This window comes from Myripristis murdjan, chromosome 1 (assembly GCF_902150065.1).
Source record: "Myripristis murdjan chromosome 1, fMyrMur1.1, whole genome shotgun sequence".
NCBI classification, from domain to species: Eukaryota; Metazoa; Chordata; class Actinopteri; order Holocentriformes; family Holocentridae; genus Myripristis; species Myripristis murdjan.
In genome coordinates this window covers 29,463,683-29,483,435 of record NC_043980.1, presented here as the reverse complement: position 1 = coordinate 29,483,435, position 19,753 = coordinate 29,463,683, and the positions used below count along the sequence as shown (strand labels likewise).

Below are 19,753 nucleotides of genomic sequence, written 5' to 3'. Positions count from 1 at the left end.
TACAGTAATACATTCCAACGGGGCTAGATGGGCTTCAGTAATGACAGTGTCTGGACCCTGGTAAGATGAACCAACTGTCCACCTGTTGGACCTGAAACCAACATTACTATAGAGTTCACTTGCAAAAAACTATATATGTTTTCTGTCTCCATGTATACGGGGAAAATCCCTAGTGATCTGAAGTTGGCAAAAGTCATTCCTCTTTACAAGCCTGATGACATTCATAAATTATAGACCTCTATCAGTATTACCCTGTTTTTCTAAAATCTTTGAAAAGCTTATCTTTGAAAGAAACTTTTATCACCTGGATTTTAATACCATATTTTACAAGCACTAATATGGCTTGAGGAAAAGGTAATTCTTATATATGACCCTAGTAGAGCTGGTAGACAAAATTACATCAGCACAAGATCAAAACGAATATGCTTTGGGTATATTTCTGGACCTGTCAAACGTGTTCAACACTGTAGCCCATTTTTATTTCTTCTTTATATAAATTGATTTGGCTGCTGCATTGACAGACTGTCTACCCTTACTGTTTGTAGATGATTCAAACCTTGTCTTGTCAAACAAAAATTTTGCTAGTCTAATGTATATGGCTGTAAAGGGTTTCAAATTGGTTTAAAAATAACAAATTGTCTTTGAATAGATATGAAAAATCTGATTTCATGATTTTCAATTCGTAAATATGACAAAGACAGTGCATCCTGAAAAACTGATGATAGCCTTTTTAAACAAGTTTCTTTTGTAAAATTTGGGAGTTCAAGTTGATGACTGACTGAAAAGTCTGACTGAAACACAAGGTTTTCCAAAGTGCTGCACAGCAAGATAAAACACCACAAAATAACACAACAAAAGCAGAATAAAAAGGTAAAAAACACAGTAGGATAACACGATAAAATAAGATAAGATCAATTAAAATAAAATCAGATAAAGTAAATAATAATAATAATAATAATAATAATAATAAAATAATAATAAAACAAAATAGTATAGAATAAATAAAATATATAAAAACATTAAAAATATTAAAATAAAATAATAAAATAAAAATAAAATAAAGTAATAATACAATTATAGTTTTAATAGAATAAAATAATGTAAAATGCACTGCCCGCACAGCATAAAAGAAAAAAAAAACATGCACATATAAAATCATAAATCATAAAATCATAAATCCTACATGCTATCAAAAGCTAAAGAAAAGAAGTGGGTTTTAAGAAGGGTTTTAAAATGAGATAGTGAGGAGGCCTGCCTAATGTGCAGCGGCAATCGATTCCAAAGTGTTGGAGCCGCTACGGCAAAAGCTCGTTCCCCTCTGAGCTTTAACCTAACTTTCGGCACGGTCAGGAGCAGCTGGTCAGCTGACCTAAGAGAGCGGCTCGGAGAGTAGGGGAGCAGCAGCTCAGAAAGGTAGGGTGGGGCAAGGCCATTCAGGGCTTTAAAAGCAAATAAAATAATTTTAAAATGAATCCTAAAATGGACGAGCAGCCAGTGGAGTGAAGCTAAAATAGGTGAAATGTGCTCATACTTGCTTGTGCCAGTTAAAAGACGTGCAGCAGCATTTTGTACAAGTTGAAGACGGGCAATGAAGGATCCACTAACCCCCATGTAAAGTGAATTACAATAATCCAGCTGAGTGGTCACAAAGGCATGGATTACAGTTTCAAATTGCTTACTTTTACCCCCAGATTTTTCACAATTGGCTTGAGATACTGTGCCAGAGATCCCAGATCAACTAAGGGAGTCACAGAAGTGTCACCAAAGACCATGACTTCTGTCTTTTCTTCATTAAAATTCAAAAAATTTAATGACATCCACGCTTTAAGTTCATGTAAACATTTAAGTAATGGTTTGACACAGAAGGAGTCAGCCCTTTTAAGGGGGACATAGATCTGACTGTCATCCACATAACAGTGAAAAGAAATGCCATGTTTCCTGAGAATGGAACCAAGTGGGAGTAAATACAGGGAAAATAAAAGAGGGCCAAGCACAGAGCCCTGTGGAACCCCACATGAGAGAGGAGCAGTGGAGGACAGAGAGTCATCAATGCTGACACAAAAAGTCCGTTGTGACAGGTAAGACCTGAACCATTGAAGTGCTGTGCCCCTGATGCCCACCCACTGCTCCAACCGAGCAATCAGGATGTCATGGTCCACAGTGGCGGTTCTGCCCATGTTGCCGCCCTGGGCGAAATTACTGCCTTGCGCCCTTCCGTTCTAGCCACACGCGCGAAAGAACTTCCAAGCGATAACGGCCGCTACCGGTGCCCCTCTGGCGGCTACACGCGCCCCTCCCAGAGCAGGGGCGCCAACACCTGCACAAATACCTTTTTTGGAAAAATACTTTTTATATGGACAAAAAAAAAAAAAGCCACCGGTCAGCATCAGGCGGGCCGGCCGCGGCACCGGCTTGATGCTTACAGGTGCCGCGCCCACCCGGTCAGGTCTGCCGGATCTGACAGGTGAGCGGCGCACACATACTGCCATCATCTCATTATAAATCAACTTTTGTTCATACGCGGCTGCAGCAGCACAACGGACAGTGACACAGACAACATGGTTGATTATTGACTGCGCAATGCGGCCATTCGCCGGTAATTGCGGCATCAGGCGAGCCTACCTACTGGTTTATATGCAAGCACAATACATGTGTATTTGCTTAGACCCCAATATTAGACGAGGGCGTTTTTTCAGGGCATTTTCAATGGAAAAAAATATTGTCTTATATTCAGATGAATACGGTAATAGAAAACTGCTTTGCAGCGAGGATGATTTTTTTTTTTTTTTTTTTTTTGCGCTCATGCCGCCTCCCACGTGACATGAAAATATGCCGCCCCGGGCGGCTGCCCACTTCGCCCGTGCCTAAAACCGCTACTGATGGTCCACTGTATCAAATGCTGCTGTCAAATCTAACAGTACAAGGACAACACAGTGACCAGAGTCAGTAGCTAAAAAGATATCATTAAAAACTCTTAAAAGTGCTGATTCTGTGCTGTGCATTAATAATAAGACAACCCTGCCCCCACGCCACCACACACACACACACACACACACACACTCAAACACCAGTTATTGTTCTATGATCCTCCGAGGGAGAGCTATCTTACAAGCTGAGAGAAAGAGGAGAGCAGTGTTTGGCTGAAATAGCAGAAGTACGGTGTAGAGGTGAGATCAAGGATAAGCCAGACACACAGAGCTGCATTTTTGTCATTAACTAGTTTGTCAAACCTGTGACATTAAGCTCAGTGGTGACTCACTGATTTCCAAAACCATTTGTGTAAAATACTTAATAGAAGAACTCTTCCAAATAGAGATTTGTTATTTTTATTTTTTTTAATTTGGCCAGATAGCACTTGTATAAAAGCACAGAGGGCATGAGTGAGGTAACAGTCCACACAACAAGGAATAACTGAACTCATAACCTCTTCCATTTGCTATTTCATAAGAGTTTGCAGTTCAGCCTCCATGTGTTTACCTCATTCTTATTATTAATAGCTGTTTCAGTACCACACAAAATGAACAAAAAAGGGAGAGGGTAGCATCAGAGCAAAGCAGGACATAAAAATACAGACAGAGATTAAATCTGTCATACTGTATATTTCTCATCTCAGTTCAGAGGAGGAAAAACAAGTACACTCACTGGCTCTCACTCATCAAGTGATCATACAATCAAATTTGATCTTATTTCACACTGATTTCACCACCACCAATCACCAGTTCCATCGTTGTCATAACCCTAAGAGCAATCTCACATCTAGTTGGAAAAACTGAACGCTCATTTCTAAATTTCATATTTTATGCTGCAAATGGAAAACAATTGGATTACTAGCATTAAAGGCTGCCACATTTTTGTTTTGGTGTAATGTCAGATTTCTCCCTAACCTGAGAATTAATATGGCATGGGCTACTTTGTCGAACTGTACATTTTAATTTCAGAGACAAAATCCCTTAGCTGAAAGTGTGAAATTGTTACAGTTGGTTGGGTCCATGTAGCCTGTCTTTTCCAAATAGTTTCCTTAAGTAGCATGTTGTAACAGTAAGTGTCAGTAAAGATAGATAGGAAGAGACCATGAGGGGCTGAAAAAGCCAGATTGAAAAAAAGATGGGCATTAGAGGAGGACGCTGCCTAATTTGCCAAGGTCACAGACATTTTTTTCAAAAAGAAAGGGAAATGCAGGCCTAATGATTTATCAACATAATAATTAGGCTAATATCGAACAGCTATGTTGTCTACCTATGCAAAACGTCAAAGCAATTTAAAAATTAGTCTATTTTAATAGCCCGATATATGATTTATTACAGAATTGGGCAAATATCACTTGAAGCAGAAAAATAACATGGTTTAAAATCTCATGCATGATCTGTGCATGCAGTAAAATAACCCCTTGAAGCCCCTAGGCAGCAGATAAGCCAGTCCCCTGCTGAAAATGACAAGGAACCTGAAATTACTGAGAAGGCCAGTACTGCTGAGTGGACAGGTAAACAATACAAAACTTGTTTCTTTAACTATTACACACACACACACACACACACACACACACACACATAAAGCAGAGGGGATGAATAGATTCTAAATGATATTGGGATGGTGTTAGACTAACATGACAGAATGAGACTAAACAAAACAGAGTTCATTATGCTGCATAAATGCATTCGAATAAAAGTATTAAATACATATTAGGTTAAAGTTGTTTAATCAGGAGTTGCTATCTGTGCCTGTTACATTACAATGTCTGTGCCCTCCTGCATGTTTTAAAGCGGTAAAGGTAAGTCAGATGCTCAGAGAAGAGATTAAGGGACCAGTGAGATTACAACAGTGCAGCAGAAAATCCCAGAGGCACAGGCAGACGCTAGTGTAGATGAGGAGATTAAGCATTTTAATTATTTTGCTCATCCACAGCCACAGGACCTGGACATGTTTTTCAGTCACCATCCTCACCAGCCCACAAAACAGCCCCTACTGGCTAAAGTTTTTCCACAGCATGCAAGGCACCAACCGCAAATGACATACAAATGACATACAGGGGAAAAAAACACAGTCACTGTATTGTTCTGTGTGTTTGGCATTTGCACCTGCTGCAAGTGATTGTCCTTTTATAAAGGGAGGTATGAAAACAAGGAAACATGTTCACCAGCAGATAGAAGAGCATGAGAAAAGTAAGAGCCACAGCGATAGTGCTGACGCTTACTTTATGTTGGCTAAAAAGCAGCTGTAAAACGCCCTCTGGCAGGCAAACACGTCTTTACATCATGAGCAGGGAAAGAAGAAGCGTCGGGTGATGGAATGCATTATAGAGGTGATAAAAGTCATCGGGAAATGAGGACTTAGTTACAGAGGGGATAAAACAGAAGCTGCTTATACACTAGAACATCTTACTGTCAATCATGGCAACTTTTTAGAGTTGTTATTACTTTTAAGCCTGTATGATCCACAGCCAAATATGTCACAGGCCTACTGAAAAAGACAGTAGACAAGTTCTGCATTGACATCGGCACATGTGAGCAACTCCACTGATGGTGCAACTAATACGCAAGGACCACATCAGGGGTTCTTGGCATTTTCTTGGCTCTGAGCAGTCTCTGAGAGAGGATATGTGCGTAACACAGATTGGTGTTATGCACATATCCATAATCTAGTGCTGGCAGACACAACAGGCAGTGTTGTTGGAAGTGCGTCTCTCTTTTCCTTGCTTAATGACGTGGCAGTTTTTCTGAGAGATTCATATAAGTGTATGCAAAAGTGGGAAGAGACCGGTGAGGACAGACGTCACAGGAGACTGATTCCAACAGGATCGGGCCCTTATTTAGTCTTTGGATGTTTTGGTAATCCACAGGATGCACTGTATGTTGACCTGCTGCTGACCCTAGCCTCAGTTGAGGGCTAGTGAGGGTAAAGGCAAAGGGCTACATTGAAACCCTTCTAAAATTTGAGATTATACTGACTTCTCAATTTTTCCTTTGCATTTTTCAACACACATCCCCACTCTCCAAGTACCTACAGACACATGGAATGGATATTTTGTCAGCTAAGTGTCTTGTTGAGGGGATAGATAGCCTTAAAAAATGTGTCAGAGACTTTGAGGGAGTGAAAGGAGTAGCTGATGTGTTTGTGAGTTGGGTGAATGAAAAACTGCAAGAGGTGGACACCTGTCACCTGCTGCTGCCTTTGAGGTCAATGTCCATGAAGTCATTCTGGACACTGTGACAGGTAGTGTAGAAATGAGGTTTTCAGCTTGTCTTGACCATAAAAACTTTCCTGAAATAAGAGCAAATGGACTCCCCAACTCAGTGCTTCAGGAAATCAGCAAATGTCTTCTTAGTTTTGATGACAGAGCTACTGCTGGCACATTACATACTGAACTGTCTAGTCCAGCATCCCAGTGGGAGAGACAGAAGAAGTCCCCTGTGGAAGGTTACACTGTCAGGACAGGTAGTGAGATGGCAGTGAAAGGTCAGGAGGATAGTGGTGAACTGTCATATATGGGACCGGAGGTACAACTTGAGAGCAAGACCTGTTCTTCCTGCAAAAATGTCATTTGTGCTCATTTTATACTCTCACAGTATAACCTTCTCACAGACGCTTACCATGTAACTGGGCTGGCATATAAATTTCTGTTGACACTTTCGATCACTCAGTTTGCATGTAAGAAAAGCTTCTCAACCCTAAAGTTTGTTATGAATAGGCTACAAAGCTCCAGACTCAGGAGCACTTGGAGGCATTCATGCCAATGTGCACAGAGAGGGAAATCCTCATGTCTATTGATAATGACACAGTTATAAATAAAGTTGCAGAAACCAGTGCACTGCTTAGGTGGCTAGTGATGCTGGAGATGCTGTTTACAGTTTTAAGTGTGAACCAAAACAATAGTGCAAAATGCTTCCATGTATGGAGGAGTGAGATATGTTTTATTTCAAAGGTTTTATTTCAGTTTTAAGTTAACATATTACTGAAGTGAAATAGGCAATTATTTTTTATTAACTTGTGGATGTATCCTTGAAGTGAAACATGCTGCTAATAAAAAAAACAGGATAGTAAGAGTTGTCACCTCATTTATCCAGTTTGCTCTACCATGGAAAAAGTGAGCTGGGCTTGGGCATGAAACTCCCAGGTTAGAAAGTGGCCCCATTCCGTCCCTGTGTGAACTCCTACTGAGCCCCAGGCTAAAATGGCCATTAGCCTGAACCTGAGTAAACTCTCAACTTACTCTTGGCCTACTTGGCCTACGGGCAAGGGCTCACCTTTAGGAATTAAGTGAGGAGCCACTGTTCCTCTGCACTGAAATAACCAGCTATGGTGGATCTGGCATCTAGTTAGGATGTCTCCTGAGCGCCTCCCTGTGGAGATGTTTCAGGCACATGCAACCGGAAGAAGACCGGAAGAAGGGATTAAATATCCTCACTGGCCTGAATTCGCTGAGGATAAATATGAATTCACTTCAGTCTCACACCTAACAAAATTGAAAATTATCTCTAAGACATGACACAAATGTAATGTAATAGCTCATTATTAGCGATTAGTGTTTCTATATTAAAATACATGCTTTTTTTGCACAAACCACACACGAACACACAGATTCCTCCTCTTCAGTAACCTAACATTGCACTGATGGTGGGGTACCGTTGTCGGTAAGCCATGCACTTCTCCCTGTCAATGAGCAGGGAATGGGTTTTACACATGATGTCCTTCTCCAGGGCCATGCGCGACTCCTCCAGGCGGGACAGAGAGCCTCTGGCCTCACTCAGCTGTTGGCACAGGGATGCAATAGTGGCTCCAATCTGCCCCGCCTCCCCTTCCAAACTAGAAACATAGATAATAGGGAGAGAAACAGAGAGAGAGAGGCAGAGGAAGAGAGAATACAGGGTAAGCAGGGACGTGTTGTACATGTGTGTATTAGTGAGTGTGCGTGTATGTACCTGAGCTGGGGTTCGTCTCTGCAGAGCTCCATTTTGGGTCTCAGGGAGCGCAGGTTAAGTCTGGACTGCACTACTCTCAGAGGGGCCTCTTTGTTATGGATGGCCTGCTGTAGGGCCACAGTATTCTTCTCTTGCACTCCAATCTGCTCCAAGATCTACTCACACACACACACACACACACACACACACAATGGTTAATCGGTAACACTTTACCTTCACTTTAATAGTACAACTATTAACGTTACTTAATGCCGTAATAAACATTAAGTAACAGGTAATAAACATTAAGTAACAGTTAACTAACCGTTAATTAATGTGCCTAAGAATCATTTACTAATGCTGTTCATCCTAAGGTATTAATTTATATGTTATTTATGGGTTATTGTAGAGTTAGTTAGTTAGTTTTTATTTTTCTCAAAGAGTGTCATGCGCCATTAATGGTGCCCAGCCCTATGGGCTTACAAGACACTACAAACAAGAAAGAAAAACAAGATGGCAAAACAAGACAAGTTACATTAAATGTAAAGGCTCACTACCTCACAACATAAAGAGTAGACTTGCGTAACTGAAATGCATCTGACAGATACTTAGCGAGTGGGAACACTTCTTTGGTAAAGAAATAAGACAACATAGATTCATCGGAGAGTAGATCACAGCCAGAAACCTTACAAAAGAGATTGATTCTAAGGGCATGATACAATGGACAATAAAACTTCATTTAGGTCACATAAGCAAAATTTTCTCTCCTCATCTGGGATAGAGTGGAAGCGACCTGTTTCCAGGGCCAAGGGCAAAATGCCACACCGGAACTGGGCACATACAGACCGCTGGTTTCTGGTCAGGTTAAGGGTGACATAGGGTTCAGACTGGTAGCTGGTTTTAATCTGACAGTAAGTTCTTAGCTTTGGTTTTCTCCATATTTCTTCAGCCCATTTCTGTTTATAGTTATCAAACAATATGGATTTAATTTGCCTAATGCTACACCTCAGTTTGTTTCTAAATATGTGTTGTAAGCCAGCTTCATAAAAAACACTTTCCAGCTCCTTGGTCCAGGATCTACCTGTAGAGAGATCCCATAGGAAGATCTGTTTCGTGAGTCTACACTCAGGCATGGCAATTAGTCTGTTCCATAGCCTCACCATGTCAGCCTTATGCCGCACTTCAGGTGGCTCCCACCCCATGTCTCCCCTCACAGCAAGCTTAGGGGCCAGTTTATGAACCCCTAGGAAACAGCGCATTGCTCTGTCCTGTGTCACATCCCTTTTGACATGTTTACTGTACCCCCAGACTCCAGCAGCATAATCAGAAACGGGGCAGACACAGGAATTAAAGAGCTGCGTGTAGGCTTTGAAGCCAAGGTCCCGACAGAATTTGATTTTGTTAAGGATGGCTCCTAGGGCCCTCCCCGCGGAATCTGCCAAGATTTTAGTCCCTTCCTCAACAAGGTTAGGTGTTGATCTAACGTGAGTCCTAAATATTTATAACTATCAATGTAGACTAATCGGGTAGAGCCAGACTGAAAAATGAATTTGGACTGTGGCTCTCTTTTACTCCTAAAATGGATAATCTTTGTTTTATCATTGTTAATCTTCATTCTCCATTTGTTATACCAACAATAAACAATATTCAAAAGAATTTGGAGATCTTTCTCAGATTCCGTGAGGATGACCAAATCGTCTGCATAACAGAGGGTGCTGACCACTGTATCACCCAGTTTGATCCCAACATCAGCTTGCTTAATTTCTAAAATTAAATCATTTATGAACATAGCAAACAGTGGCAGGGACAAAGTGTCGCCCTGTTTGACTCCGAAAGGGGTCGGAAACCACCCAGTCTTGTAGGCATTGACCTGGACACACGCCATTGGACTCTGGTACATTGCTTTTATCGCCTTATAGAAATTCCTGTCCACCCCAGAATTTAACAACTTAAAGTAAAGTAAATCATGGTTTAAACAATCAAAAGCTTTTTGGAAGTCAATAAAACAACAGAAAGTTGGCTTCCTGACCTGAATTCTAGCATAAATTATGGTACATAAAGAATATATGTGGTCAACACAGGATCTGAATTTTCTAAATCCATTCTGTTCATCTGCTAAGAGCCCAGACATTTCTAAATAGTTTAACAACCGTTCATTAAGGATACTGGAATAAAGTTTATAAACACAACTGAGTTTACTTATCCCTCTATAATTCATGGGGACTCTTGGGTCGTTATTAGGGGATTTAGGGATGGGTTTGATTATTGAGCTAAGCCAGACCCCGGGGACCAGGTTAGAATTAAAACAGAAACATATAAGCTTATACAGGACTGGGTATAAATGAGGTGCTTTTATTATTTCATTGGTCAGTTCATCACCCCCTGCAGCCTTTCTCAGTTTGAGCTTGCTAATTGCACAGCTAACCTATTCTTCTGTAATACTGGCATTTAGAAATTGGTTTTCATATCCAGACAAATCCATACAGACCTCCAAATCATTTTTCTGGCTTATAATCATTTCAAGAAAGTAATCGTTCCACTCATTAGAACATAAATTTCCGGAGAATAAGGAACCAAAATCAGCTTCCCATCTGTTCAAGATTAACTCAGTATCAAATATGGAGATATCATCAGACGTCACTTCCATTGGGATGGCTTTAACTCTCTTAGGGCCCAAGTTATTTATTAGTTTCCAAAATATTTGAGGGTTATTGGTTTGGGAGTCCTCTATTTTTAGAGCTTTCCCCCTTTCGTATTCCCTCTTACAGGAGCGTAACTTTTTATCAAAATTATATTGTGTGACCTTAAATTCATTTCGTAATAACCGTTTTTCATTAACATCCTTTCGGTCACATTTTAGAAACCTTTTTTCGGCACTTCTCATTAATTTCCATAGTGCTTTAAGCTCATAATTCCAGTAGGATCTAGACTTTTTGCGAAAGCCACCATTCCCACAGGAATCGGGCTTGCCACGGACCTCAATATTCTTATAAATAAGATTACAAAATTCCTTGTACCAATTATCTATATCTCTCTGGAATTGGATTTGAGACAGGCCATTGATTAGTTTGCTCACTTTATCTTGACATTTGTTGGATGAAAGAAAGTTAGGTGGGATGTTTCTTAGGTTCTTAGATGGAGTTGACCTAGAGCCCTCACCTGGGTTCACAGAACCTTCTCCTGTTTGGAAGGTCAAGACCATCAATGAATGATCAGGTGGTTTACTGTGGTCCCCTATTAGATTGAAACAACTGGAGCCTCCCCTCTCAATCAGCTCGTTAGGATTGTACACATAGAGCTCCCGACAGGTATTTAGGCTTTCATGCGGGGTGATAATATAATCTACGACTGCAGAACCTTTAACTGATATAGACGTAAAACTATCTTTACCAGGCAATCTTTCATTTAATATACAGCTTTTCGAGTCCTTCAAGAGTTCGATTAACATTTCACCTTGTTTATTCACCACCTTATCCAAACTTACTCTAGGAGGAATATCTGTGGATGACTTAAATAGTCATCCAGTTGCCCTATTCGGCTGTTCAGATCAGCACAGACATAAACAGCATCCACATTAGAAAGGTTATACAATTGAAGGAGCAGATGATTAAATAAGCCACATGAGTCGGCCCATACAGAGCCTTCAGGGGGGAGATAACAGGAAAATATAACAAAACAGTACTCGGAGACTACATGCTTAAATTGTAAACCAATCACCCCATCAAAGGAATTATCAATTACACTCACTTTGTATGAACCAAAAATATTATTCTTGACAAGAATACCCACTCCTCCAGAGCCTTTAGGTGCCTTCACATGAGTTTTTCTATTCACACCGAACCATGTATATCCTGCAATTTGAATTGAGTTTGAACCCGTTAAATGAGTTTCATTAAGGGAAATAAAATGAGGGTTGAAACTTAACAGCATCAAAAGCCTTAACTCACAGTTCATAGCAGTCCAACCGTTTACATTCCAGTGAACAAGAGTGAACTGCTCGGGTAGACCTATAGGCCGGGCTGCGGATCCTCAGCGCGGAGACCTCTGGCTTCCCCGGGTTTGTTGTACACTGTGCCCGGCCCCGTCACCACCTGCAGGCCGCCTTCTCACTCTCCAGTTTCCCGTCACATAGAACTGCTGCCCGACAGGAATAATTCAGCAGGGTGCGGAAGTTCAGTTCTATCAGCCTTTCTGCGTGGGTCTTAGCAGACCGAATAAAGACAGTTTTGAATTTCTCGCTATTCTTCAGCTCCTGCTTCGCGTGTAGCACCGCTACCTTCTCTGGAACCGTGACAAACTCAACCTTAATCACTCCAGGGCGTCCCTCCCTCAATCTCAGCCTCTCTGCAGCCACCACGGTTGGAGGGTTTCCCTCCCAGCCAAGGCCCTCGGAGAGCAGCTCGGCAACCAACTCGTTCACATTTTCACCCTCCTCATAAGCCAAGCCGGAGATGATGACGGACACCTCGGGGTCGAAAGGCGAGTTCGGCTTTTCTTGATCAAGTTTTAATTCCATCTGCTCAATTCGAGCCACTACGTGGCCAATCTCTCTGTCCAGGTTTCCCTGGATTTCCTTAGTCTTCACAGCAAGTTCAGATTTCAGTTCTGTTTTCAAACTAGCCACGCTGTCACTAACCAGCTTCGTCAGGCCGTCCACTTTGTTCTTTAGCTGCTTCTCAAAGGTGGTTTTCAGCCCGTCCATTTTAGTATTAAGGAGCTTCAGCTCCGCTAGGATACTGGCGTCTCCGTCATTGCGGTTTCTAGTAGCTGGCCCATCTGCAACATTGCCGGTGGCACCGGGAGTGTTGTTCGGCATTTTGGGCAGGCTTGGTGATCCACGGCTAGGCTACCCTTGGCAAACAATATGCTTACTTGTGATAGACTTGTTGATAAACTTATTGATCGGAGTTTTCAAACAATCAGAGTGCGAGTTTTCAAACAATCAGAGTGCGACAGCAGCGTGCGCCTTACTCGTCCGCCATCTTTTCTCTGTCGAGTCTATTGTAGATATTATTAACATCAGTAAATGCCATAATAATCATTAACTAACAGTTAATTAACCATTAAAGCATTAACTAACCTTAATTAACGTTAATTGTTGTACTCTTATTGTAAAGTGTTACCAGTTAATCTGACTAATAATGGCCATGGGTATACAGTGGTTAAAAGACTATCTCACAGAGTGAACACAATGTATTTCTGCAGAGTCGTTAATTATTTTCTTCAGAACTATATATATATATAGCCTGGAAAAAAAACCTTGTGTATGTTACTTTTTTAAGCATTCTGGACTGTGACATCACTGTGACATAGACATCATTTACATGCATATGATAAAATCTAAATGCATAGCAAATTGTGGTATTAGTTTTACTTATAGAGCTGTACTGAGTTAACTGCCCACATATCTTTGCAGTCTTCTGACACTGGCCTTCAGCTGTTTCCAGCTTCGTTCCACAAGACGGCTTCTTTGTCACATCCTGAGGTTTTGTTCTAAGATTTTGTTCTAAGATTGAGGAAATCATTTCTCCTACTCTGGTGTTGGGATAACCTTCAGAACATTTTATATCTTAACAATCTTGTTTGTTGACATCAAAGCCATGATAAAAGTCCACACACATGAGGAATGTAATTGCTTTTTATGATCTGATTTATGGGTGTTTGTTGTCTGTAATCCCCATCTGCCACATTTTTACCCTGTCTAACTTTATTAAGGTGTGGTATCTAGGCCAGGCCTGTCTCTGATAAAATATTTTATTATCAAAGGACTTTATTTAATAATAAATTGTCTGTCTTTCTGTTAGAGAGTCGATTAGGTAAAAAAAGTCGCTTGAGTTAGATAGAAAGAGTGGTGGCATCAGTTACTGCTATGTTGTGTTTGTGCGTCCATGAGGAGTTGTAAGTAATATACTTGTTCAAACACATTCATCATGTCTTCCTTTTCACTAAAAAGACGTTTTTCGTTTCTTTTGGTCAGACATAAGGAGGAAGGAGGAAGTTACCTCCGAAACTGTCAAGGTAAGTAACACCCCTTCAGTTATGCCTGACCATAAGAAACGAAAAACGTCTTTTTTTAAGTAATATACTTGCCTAACTTACATTGCTGTTTATTAACTATCCAAATGAAGTGACTAGAAAAAGAAAGAAAAAAAGAAAGACTCTGTTGATCCCCGAGGGGAAAGTGGGTATGAGAATGTTCTACAATCCTCTAATACCTTTGAGGTTACAAGCTACAATCATGTAAGCTAAATGGCTGATCTCATAGACTTTCTAATGCTGTCCCACTCACCTGTGTAAGGTGCTGCTCCAGATGTGCTTTGGCTGCAATCAGCTCTGCACAGCGCTGGCTGAAGGCCCGGTCCACCCTGGAGCATTGAGCTTGCAGGTCCTGCGAGGTCTCCTGCAGTACCCGCTCCACCAGCCGCCTGACATACACACACACACACACACACACACAAAAAAAGCCTTCAGGCCACAGCATCTACTGGGCAACACACATTATCGCACCTACTGCCAAGTAAGTAGACTAACTCTGTGTTAAACAAAGTCAGACCACTTTACCTAGAGGTTATTTTTTTGTTGGCAGTAGGAAAGGAAGGAAAGTTGGATAACAAGCCTGAATGCTGCAGTGGATGTGGTAAGTACACATTGCGAGAAGCAGGTGATGCTGGAGGTTGATGGTAAACAAAGTCACACAAGCGTTTTGTAAAATTAAAATGATGTATGACAGTGACATGTCACTTTTAGCTCCCATCACCTTGAGGCTAATACTCCTTATCTAAGCCACTTCCTATCATTCTGACTCTGAGGCAGGCCTGCAAGACTGACAGCTCAAGCCAAAGTGTGCTCCCACCTGAGATCCTTGGTGGCCTGTAATTCCTGCAACGCCTTGGACAGGTTCTCCTGTGTAAACTTCACCCATGATGTGTGGTTACACACCCTGGATGGAGCAGAGGAAACAGTGTGCTAAAATGCTATAGGAACAGTTTGCCCAAAATTTAAAAAAAAAAAAAATCCCACTTTCACCTTGTCCTATCTGTCCATCCACATAGTTGTGTGAAATGCTATCTACCTGCCCACGAGGCAGGTAGATATTGTTTGCCGGTGTTCTTCTGGAGGAAACAGTTTGCAACTGAACATCACCCCTGGGAGTTGTGGATTATGCTGAGTATCAGTTTCTTGTTTCTGGAAAGAGCTGTTGCCGTGGAGTTTCTCACATGTAAATTTTTGATGATTGTAGCTCCTCAAATGAATACCCAGCCATCCCCTTTATACTGGAGAGGTGAAAGATTGCGTCAGACTGGAAACCTCACCAAATCACACTGAAACCATGTGGATGGCCAGATTAAGAGAAAGCTGGAAAACATTTTTTTTTTTTTGTATTTTGGGTGAACTGTTCTCTTAAGTGTTAGTTTAATGTAATAATGAAGTTTGCAAATGACATTATATACACACAAACTCACTGGTCCTGCATGCTGGCTGAACTGGGGTGGTATTGTGTGTCGGGGCTCATGTTGTTGTATCTTCCACAGCGGTCATCAAAGTTGTAGGCCTGCGACTTATCTGACCAGTCCAGCTCTAACATCAGCTTGGCCTCTCTATTGATTCTAACACGTGTCAAAAGATAAATATCATTCTTCTAAAATCAAACAAGAGATGGCATTTCATAGGTAAGAGGCAACACAGGGACAAATATGTTTTCTCCACACTCACTTAATCTGACTGACAACCTGAGCTGTGGTTTTCTTCAGAAGAGCCTGGACACTCCTTATCAAGTCCACTTCCTACAAAACACACACAGCTTCTTGTTAATTAGTGTCACACAGAGCCCTGTGCTTGGTGTTTATGGAGTTACACTGTAGGCTACTTATTATTACACATTAGCATCTGACCTTGGGCCTACCATTTCCCAGCATAAGAGTCCAAAGTCAAAGTTCCAATGTCTAATTTCTGGTTGTTTTGCTTGCAAATGACGTGTCAACATCACAATGTCTTTACTGGCCTACAGAGGTCCAAGCTGAGAATATACTCCATATTAACAAACACATATTGTCCCTTCTGTGCTGAGCAGTAAAGAAAAGAAGAAACTGTTGGTCATTTGTAAGAAATCTGTTTTAAATAGTTTATTGTACGCATGAGATAAATTTATATTGTGCACAAGACACTTAAGAAAATGCTAGGGTCACTTCAGGGGCTCCATTGTGTGCAAGGTGGAAGTGTTCACCTTGAGCAGTTCCTCCTCAACAGCATCTTTAACCAGGTCAGGCCCAGGTCGCCTCTCCCGGCAGGTGAGATTATCGGTGGCAATGGCATAAGGGATCTCGGTGGCGTCCAGCGCCTTCTCCAGCCGCGTCTTCTGTGCCAAAAGCAGGTCTGTCTCGGCCACCAGCTGCTCGATGTGCCGCTGCAGCTCGGACTTCCACAGGTGGATGTCCTGCAGCCTCTCGCCCAGCAGGCGTGTCCCCTCTGCCTGGGCCCACTGAGTCGCTGCCTCGGCTTCCTGATACAGCGTTTTGGACTGTGCTCGGATTCTCCGGGCCTCGTCGCGGTCGCTGACGGCATGTTGCAGGATGGAGAAGTTGTTGGAGTGCCACTCCGCCGGGGTGTACTTGGCGGAGCGGTAGCCCGCGGTGGCAGCGCCTGAGGACGGCTGCGGAGCCACCAGAGCTGCAGCTGGCTCTGCCTGACCCACGTCTCTGCCATCAAACCGGGGCCTCGACACCAAAACCTCCGAGGTCATTGTCGGTCATAAAAAAAAGTTTTCAATAAAAGTACCGGTATGCACTTTATGCAGTCGCAGCTGCGCGACTAGGAATCAATGTTTGCTGTTGCCTGGTTACGCATCCTGGCACGAGCATATTCAGATCAGGTGACACCAACACCCCCCCCCCCCCCCCCCTCTCTCTCTCCCTCTCTCCCTCTCTCAAATACGGATCTGTATTGACAAAGCAGACATCTCATAGCCTGTAGTTCAAGAAATCAATAGGCATGTATAGTCATATCCTGAATCACAGCATGCACAGGTGTAAAAACAAATAAACAAATTTCATATATTTAATGATAGTTATAAATGAAGTCATTTCCAACTTACGGCTTAAGTCACTCTCTGTATGCATAACTTTAAAGATGTAAAAAGTGCGTTCACCTCACCTACTCCTAAATGCAGCAGCCTCTCACAGCAGTTTAGCAGCGAGAGGGGATCTTTAAAAATTTCTCCTGGATTTAGTAACACACAAACACTGCATTTGATTCATTATGTAAAGCCCTGACACTGTCTCTGTCATGAGGGACTACTCATTCTGCCTCTCCATTAACACCTCTCTCTTTTTCTGTCTCTGGTAAAAATGAAAAGCACTGCAGAGTGCAGAGCGGCGTTATGAGATATTCATGCGTTTGCTGGCCGCCACAGGGCTGTTTTATCTAGCCAGTGTGGCCTACATTTGCACTTTTGTTCTGCCGGAGGCCAAGTCATATAGCAGATGTCCCATAGCCTCCACGCACCACACTGACGACCCAACATGGGGCACATGTTGCTTTATTTAACAAAGCAGACTTTTTCTTATCCCATAAAGTGAAGATTTTCTCTTGCCTCGGACTCCAGGGGAGCGTATTCACAAACCTTCCCCCTGGCCAACAAAGAGCTGCTCATATCGTGACGAAATTCTAGGAAACCTCAAGCAATTATGACGTTTTCTAAGAATTTCAAGGTTAAAGTTATTTTACAAAGCACCTTAGCCCTAAAGTACGAACCCGTCGTTCCCTCGAAATATTTGGCTTTCTTTCGCATTATGTTTTGCGTTCTCTCGCAAAAAAAAAATTGCGTCTGCTCCTGTTCCGTTCCCTCTGAGCCTTATGTCTGTCTCCACTCAGCTGCTGCCAGACATAGACCCACTGACCTGACAATAACCTTGACTCATCACACAGCCGTGCATGATAAGCAGTAGTGTTACATCAGCATAATTAATTCCCAGTTTATAGTCAGCCTCTGCTGCTGATTAAGCTGGGAACAGCTGAGCGGAAATCGACGCAGGGCGCAGAAGGAACGGAAGTAATAAAGTGTTGCGAGGTAATGCAAACGTATTGCGGGAGAACGCAAACTCCAAAAAAAAAAAAAAAAAAAAAAAAAAAGCCTGTGGTGAAATACTGACCGGAGTAGGTAGGACTAAGATTGTCTTAAACAGATGAAAAAATTAAAGAACGACAAAGCAGTAGGAGAAATATTCTCAGAATGAACAACAGCAACAACAACAACAACAACAACAACAGCAACAATAATAATAATCACTCTGAAAGACAGTGAGTAAATAATACACTACAGGTTAGACCTAGGATAACACTAAGATACACTCAGTGGCCACTTTATTAGTTTCATCTGTGCAATCTAATGTAGGTCAGTGCAGCAGCTCTGCCACAAATTCTACCTTTTAAGAAAGTTCATAATGTTCATTTTGTGTTGACATTGTGGAGAATGTGTAAATATGATTCTATGTTTATTATTGAGGTTGTAGTTTGGAGAGGTCTTGTACTGGACTACATTATATTGAGGTGTCTAATTTTTTGTCCATCCCTATTTATATAGGCTACATGAGGGGGACAGAATAGTAGAAACACCTTTCAGTAAAATGCAGTCCAGTACAACAGCAGCACTCACGATGAGCTTTGACAAACACTGTGGCTGTGCGGTCAGACACAATGAGACACTAGAAGAATCCAGTCCAACTGATTTATTGCAAATCTTCATTCTTTGGTTTAGCCAACAATCAGTGCTAGTTCATCTAAACAGAGAACAAATATATGAATATATAAATATGCATGCAACTTAATAAATTCAACATAAATATCCATAACTATCGATGAAATAAGGCAATATACTACATCTGATCATTCCAATTTAAAATAAATATTCCAACTTTTAAAGGACTTTAAACATGAATATACTGAGAACAATTGCTGTCAGTGGAGTGCAGGCATCTGCTGCTGTGCTCAATCCAATTTATAAGCTTTGATCAGGCCGAGCTCCTCCTCTATCCCAATCCTCCTCATTTCAGCTCCTTCTCAATACCTGCTCTTCACAACACCAAACATAGAACTAAATGAACACCTGAGCATTACAGGCATCGTAAAAGTAAACTTTATGGCAGAACATTTGTATTGGATTGTATGGGATTGTGCGGGTGTACCAAATAAAGTGGCCACTGAATGAATTTGGCAACTGGAAAAAAATGCAACAGCGCAGCAGTGACAGATGTTGTTCTCCAAGGTGTGGGTTGAGTTGACCCCTCCTAAATTGTGTTGTAACTTGTGTGCCTTGTTCAAAAGCAGCCTTACTGTACTTTTGTCACATTTACTTACGCATACAGTGATGTAAGCAAAGAGGAAGATTAGTTAAAAACCTTTCATTTTTTCCCTGTGTTCTAATTCTCTCTCACCAGATCCATTATTTTGTTTATAGCCTATATCTGCACTCCAGAGTACAAATAACCTTTTCAAATGTGTTTGATTAACAACCCAGACCGTGATAAAGCTCAATAACATGGCATTTATGTTGTTGTCACAAAATAGGATGGCCTCTCTCTTGATATAGCCTGTAGAGGAAATTCAGGGTTGTTTCTTCATTATTCATTTCCCCTGTTTACACTGTAAACTACGATATCGCAGGTCAGAAATTGATAAGACACATATTCTAATGTTCGACTCCGTGGGGTCAGTGAAAGCAGCAGCCTCTTAAATCAGTGGGAGTAGCTGAAGTAAAGCTAGATGTAGCAGAGTCATATAGTAAATGCAAAATAAAACCTGTTAGAAAGTAGTTTCTGGCAGTTTTTGCATAGACAGCCCACAGACGCATTTGACTGTGCTTT

General features: G+C 41.6%; 1 protein-coding gene across 1 annotated transcript; it reads right to left on the bottom strand.

Annotated features, from left to right (window-relative positions):
* Positions 1 to 6,960: 6,960 nt before the first annotated feature.
* tekt4 (tektin 4) lies at positions 6,961 to 16,775 on the bottom strand. The gene is made up of 7 exons (XM_030058574.1): positions 16,120 to 16,775; positions 15,609 to 15,679; positions 15,359 to 15,502; positions 14,749 to 14,835; positions 14,185 to 14,320; positions 7,917 to 8,071; positions 6,961 to 7,800 (listed from the first exon to the last, which is right to left on the bottom strand). The coding sequence occupies exons 1-7, from the start codon at positions 16,633 to 16,635 to the stop codon at positions 7,587 to 7,589; spliced, it is 1,323 nt and encodes a 440-aa protein (XP_029914434.1). The 5' UTR covers positions 16,636 to 16,775; the 3' UTR covers positions 6,961 to 7,586.
* Positions 16,776 to 19,753: the final 2,978 nt, after the last annotated feature.

What these genes read in the sequence shown, in the direction of transcription:
- tekt4 (XM_030058574.1), bottom strand. Translation starts at nt 16,635, where the DNA reads ATGACCTCGGAGGTTTTGGTGTCGAGGCCCCGGTTTGATGGCAGAGAC. An exon ending in TCAGCCAGCATGCAGGACCA is followed by an intron (nt 14,836 to 15,358) that starts GTGAGTTTGTGT and finishes TGCTCCATCCAG; the next exon opens with GGTGTGTAACCACACATCAT. An exon ending in CAGGCCACCAAGGATCTCAG is followed by an intron (nt 14,321 to 14,748) that starts GTGGGAGCACAC and finishes TGTGTATGTCAG; the next exon opens with GCGGCTGGTGGAGCGGGTAC.